General features: G+C 39.4%; 1 protein-coding gene across 1 annotated transcript in view; it reads right to left on the bottom strand.

Moving 5' to 3' along the window:
- LOC138048418 (venom prothrombin activator pseutarin-C non-catalytic subunit-like) overlaps positions 1-4,973 on the bottom strand; it is a 22,797-nt gene extending 17,824 nt beyond the window's left edge. The window contains exons 1-2 of the mRNA XM_068894612.1: positions 4,797-4,973; positions 1,247-1,397 (exon numbers count right to left, since the gene is read on the bottom strand). Coding sequence (XP_068750713.1) covers positions 1,247-1,397; positions 4,797-4,973 — 328 coding nt within the window. The remainder of the gene's footprint in view (positions 1-1,246; positions 1,398-4,796) is intronic.
- Positions 4,974-5,301: the final 328 nt, after the last annotated feature.

The following is a 5,301-nucleotide window of genomic DNA, read 5'->3' as shown; positions in this document are numbered from 1 at the left end:
ACTTAAGTCGAGAATTGCAAGTAATTAGATGCACACACAATTTTGACGTCCAACATGAAGTGTCTCTTTAAGTGTAAGCCTTTGCTACCCATTTCCAACAATAAGGCAAGGGTAAAGGATAGCGTTATTTTTTAGCTGAGGGTAAATGCAGCGCTTCTTCTTACCACAATGAAGTTGATTATGTTGATAAGGATAGCAGGGGACTTAAGCAAATGCAGACGGCTACGACAACGTTATCTAACGTACTTCGCGATGATTTCAAGTCTTTCGGCACAAAAAGTGTACGTAAATTCTCCTGTAACAGCCAAGGGTGTCGATGTTTGGAGAGAAAAGTGAAAATTTATCTTCGGGTGCTCACGATCACCATATTAACTTGACATTAGCTGTGGTTACACTAGCCCTTTACCCATGAGTAAATAGCGTTTGCCCACAAACAAGGACGTTTTTGTGTGTAACCGCTTTCCGTAGACCAAAACTACCCAGGGGTCATTTTCATGGATACATAAAAAAGAACAAAAGGTGGCTGGCCAATTATAAAGTAAAAACTAATTTGCAAGGTCAGTGAACTCATATCTTATTATATTTTACCCTGAGGGGATTCTTTTACTGTGTAACCGCATCCCCAAGGGTAACATGAGACATGAGCTGAACCAAGCCCAAGCCATTTAAAAAATCCAAACTCAAGGTGCGTGTAACCACAGCTAATGGTCATTTCAGACCGTTGTCAGCACGTGGACTTTCAATGTACCATTGTTTTTGTTCATTAAACCTTTTGTTTTACTCTGATTCAGATCAACGACGTCGTTTCTTAAACGCAACGGGGAGTTTAAGATCTACTACGGTTACGGCGACAAAAATGGCACTTGAAAATGTAACTTTCCGCAATCGTAAGTCTTTCGAGGTTATTTCGTCTTGTTCACGTCGCACAATGTGGGCGAATTATCCTAAAATTGAATTTATACCAGCGGTTTCAGGGTAAAATATAGAATGAAAGATTTGCATTTGTATGGTCACGTTGTCCTTAAAACCTTAAATTTGGTGATTTCACGTTAATATTATGCAGAGTATGACAGTAAAATGCAGCACGATTATTTCTCCTCTTTCAACCAATGATATTCATGTTTTGTGGCGTCGTCATAGCCGTAGCCGTCGTCGTCGATGATGCTGACGATGACGACGATATAATGATGCTGACGATAACCGTTATTATGCCAATGCCAGTTTTAGTTGATGCATAAGTACTCACCTGGTTCATGGCCAAATAAGTCCACAGAAAAACAGTTGTTGGGGGGACCGTTCCACAATTCATAGATGTGGAATATCTTGGTATATATTGTGGGCATGATCTCCAATTCTGCTATACATTGATATTTTTCCAAGTAATCAAGTGTATAACCCTTCAGGAAAAGAGAAATGACAAACAACGTTTTCTTTTTCATTCCCGTTTACTAGCGTAAACCACGAGGTCCATAAATTAAACTGCGAAAAAGAAGAGAAGAGAAGTAACCTACACTACGACCCGAGAAAACAAGTTTAGTAAGATATTTGTTATTTACGGGAGCCTGTAGGGGATATGCGAGATAATCCTGGTTGGATAAAAAAAAAAACATGCATGCGAATGCGAGATAACAAACTAGAAAATGCGACATAACAAACTAGAAAATGAGAGATAGCAAAAGAGAAAATGCGAGATAACAAAATAGAAAATAGGAAATGCGAATTAAGAAACTAGAAAATGCGAGATAGAAAATGCAACATAACAAAGTACAAAATGCGACATAACAAAATAGAAAATGCGAGAGAAAGAAATTTAAAGGTTGTCTCTACATCAAGGGCCTGGGAATCGTGGAGTGGGGAACGGGGAATCACTACAATGGAAATTTTGAAATGAGAATAAAGGAGGGCAGTGGAAATATTATTGAAGGTGTGACAATCATATCTGGAATTGAGGTTTAATAGCAGCTTACATGTGCAATAAACAAATTGCCAGCAGCAAACCTTGGTTTTATCCGTTCCGGTACGGGACCATAGGCAGAACGCAGAACGGATAAAAGTTCACTGTTTCTTTACAAAAATGATTGGAACCGTTCCACTTTTTATCGGACCTGTGCCATTTTTCCTCTGTCGTGTAAAGCCGCCTTGGTCCAAAACTGTGGCATTCCGTGCGTCTAAGGATCTAAGCTCAACACATTTATGTAAGAGGATTTAACACCGCTTTTAAGAAATACTTGGTATGATATCAAAATGTTTTCAGAAATTCTAAGACTTTAACTCAACCTGAAACTCTTGTTATAGAAGTAAATTATCGTTTGCTAGTTCTAGTAAAGGGTATCTTCATCCTATATGCCCCATGGCTTCTTTGAGGATTCCCTGTCTATGTTTATTTAAGTAGTAGTAATCTCGGATTATTGAAGTGCGGTGGAAAGTCGCTTTTGATGATACTAGCATGGTTTCAATAAGCGCTGAATACTATGACTCACGTGTCAGGATTGACTGCCCTTGGCTAGACTCCGAATCATAAATAAGTGCAATCTCTTTGATTTACGTATAATAGCCCCCTAAGAGGACATGTCGGGTTAATAGTAAAAAAGTAAACCTACAAAGATCGAAGAAAATAAATGGAATCGAGTAACACTAGCATCGAGGATGACATGTTGATCATTTTCGAGTTCACTTCTTTACAGCAAGTTAAAGCACAAATTGCTGGGATTATTAGTTCTACTTTCGTGTGAATAAAGTACAGTAATATACATGAGACTTGAGAATCAATAAATTCAGCTTGACAGTGGTCAATACTAACTAACAGCTTGATTCAGCGCTCATCTCCCCATTGAAGCAAAAAAACTTTGAGATGCTTTCACAATAAAAGTCCACTGAAGTTAATACCTGTCGGGCGGGTTGGTATCTGGATAGGCGACCATCGAATTATACTTACGCCATGGTTTTTCGTTGACGCCATATGTATCGTCAAAATGACTCTATTTCAATCGGAATATTCATATTTAACGGAACCCTGAGCCTTTATCACTTTAGAAAACACACCGTAATCCATCCAATAAGCCCTCCCCCTAATGCCATAAGACCCCCCCCCCCCCTCCTCCACTACCCTTGAATTTTGTGCAATAAACACACGCTGCAAAATATGGTTTTAAAGTTTGTTTTACTCTTGAGCTTTTCAGTGCTAACTTCTAACTTCATATAAGCTATCAGTTTTTTCGCCTCTGACCAAGTTCTAATTTCAGGACATTGATAACTGCTGTATACTCTATACGAGATTTATAAACGCCAGGTGAGATTTTAGCAGACTGATGTTTTGACTTTCGAGTTTTTAATAAGCCTCCACGCTACGAGCCTAAAAATAAAATTAACCCGCCCCCCCCCCCCCCCCCTTCCTCCCTCCTTCCGGGGGCTAGGAGAAATCGTCGATTGTGAGGTGCGTTCGTTGGGCGAACTAACTAGACGAGGCGAGATGCCATGAAGATGAAACATGTATTTAAAGAACGTCTGTTGAAGGTTGGTGGGAATTGACTCCTTATATTGTGCATATCACGTATCAATACAAGTATGACGTTATTCATGAAAGTTCTGAAAAAAACGAAAAAATCTATATACAGGATGCCCAAGATAAGAAATTCCGTTCTCCTAATGTCAAACGCAATTATATCGTTATGTTACAAATTGTTATATCATTTGATAATGGCAAAACTGTCACACAAGAATTTCAAAAAAAGTAAACACTGCTGCACGAAGGGAACTTAGGTGTTTTAAGAAAGAATAAGGGTTTACTGCAGACATAAAAAACAATATCATTTCGTTTTCCTATGCGTTGAATGCCGATTCAGCAAGCTTCTCTACCAATCAAACTGCCTATGGATTCTGGATTTTGAAAGTGATTATATCAGCTATCGCAAAACAGAGAACGCTGCCGTAAAAGATAAATAATTCAGTGCGATCACATGACAAATCAGTAAAATGTAAGTTTCCACTGAATTTGCTTTAACATAAAACAGTTTATTTTTGACGACAATTTTATCCTTTAAGCTTTTCACTGTTACTTCCCTAAAATAGGAGCTAAGGCAGCAAATAGGCCGGGGGATTGAAAACTCCACAGGCGAGGCAAGCCAACCACGAAGTTATTTCTCCATCTAGCTCAACGGCTGCACTGTTGCACAGTCTTAAAAGCGGCGGTGGGTTTAAGCGAAAATGTTAATGGTCTTAGGTCAGAAAGTACGCATTTGCTTATTGCACATGTAAGCTGCTATTAAGCCTCACTTCCAGAAATGATTGTCACATCTTTAGTAAAATTTCCACTGGCCTCCTTTATTTCCATTTCGACATTTCCCGTTTTCTCAATTTCCATCAGTTAGTGATTTTCCGTTCCCCATTCCCCGATTCCCAGGTCCTTGAACTAGAGAAAATCACTAAAATTTCTTTTTCTCTCATTTTCTATTTTATTATGCGGCATTTTCTCTCTCGCATTTTCTACTTTGTTATCTCGCATTTTCTAGTTTGCTATGTTGTATTTTCTATCTCGCATCTCACATTTTCTAGTTTCTTATCTCGCACTCACATAGTTATGTTTTATCCAACCAGGATTACCTCGCATGTCCCCTACAGGCTTCCTTAGTTATTTGAATCAAGTAACAAAACAAGTTGGGAATTCTCCAAACACAGCGCCCGTACTTTCTAGAGATAGTAGGCGCCAATAACCCTCTCCTTTTATATCCTTGAAGTTCATCTACAACAATTTAAGGACTTGCACCCTTTGCTGTTTGTCCTACCTACTCGTACATTACCTGGTTTATTTTGTCCCCGAGCATGTTGTATGTTCCGTGAAGGCCCCAAATTTTGTCATCGAGGCTGTAGCGCAAATCCAGACGCCGAATACTTCTTTTCATTTGGCAGCTCCCTCTCCTGTCGCCCTTCAATTCTCCGAGGAACATAATTCGAGTGATTGCGTATAACTTCTTCATGTCAATACGAAAAAATGGCGAGTAGGCATTGCTGGAATACTGAAGAGGAGATCAGTTATTGTTTGTATGCCCCGCTGAGTTACTCTCAGCTATTATTCGCTGAGAAAAGTTCGGCTACATCTTTGATACCACATCAAGAAAGGCTGGTTTACACTTACGACGCATACAGAAGCACAAGCAGCATACGCTGAAGACACTACTTAACAACAAGTTAATGGGCCTGCGTGATATGCTGTTTATGCTTATGCTTGCGTCCCTCAACTGCTAAATCTTGATGGTAGTTCTGACGTCACAGCGCGCCATATTTAGTATGCACTGCTACGCTGCG

The sequence above is a fragment of the Montipora capricornis genome, chromosome 5 (genome assembly GCF_036669925.1).
Source record: "Montipora capricornis isolate CH-2021 chromosome 5, ASM3666992v2, whole genome shotgun sequence".
In the NCBI taxonomy this organism is placed as follows: Eukaryota; Metazoa; Cnidaria; class Anthozoa; order Scleractinia; family Acroporidae; genus Montipora; species Montipora capricornis.
Note: the sequence above shows the minus strand (reverse complement) of the source record. Positions and strands in the feature narration are given on the sequence as shown.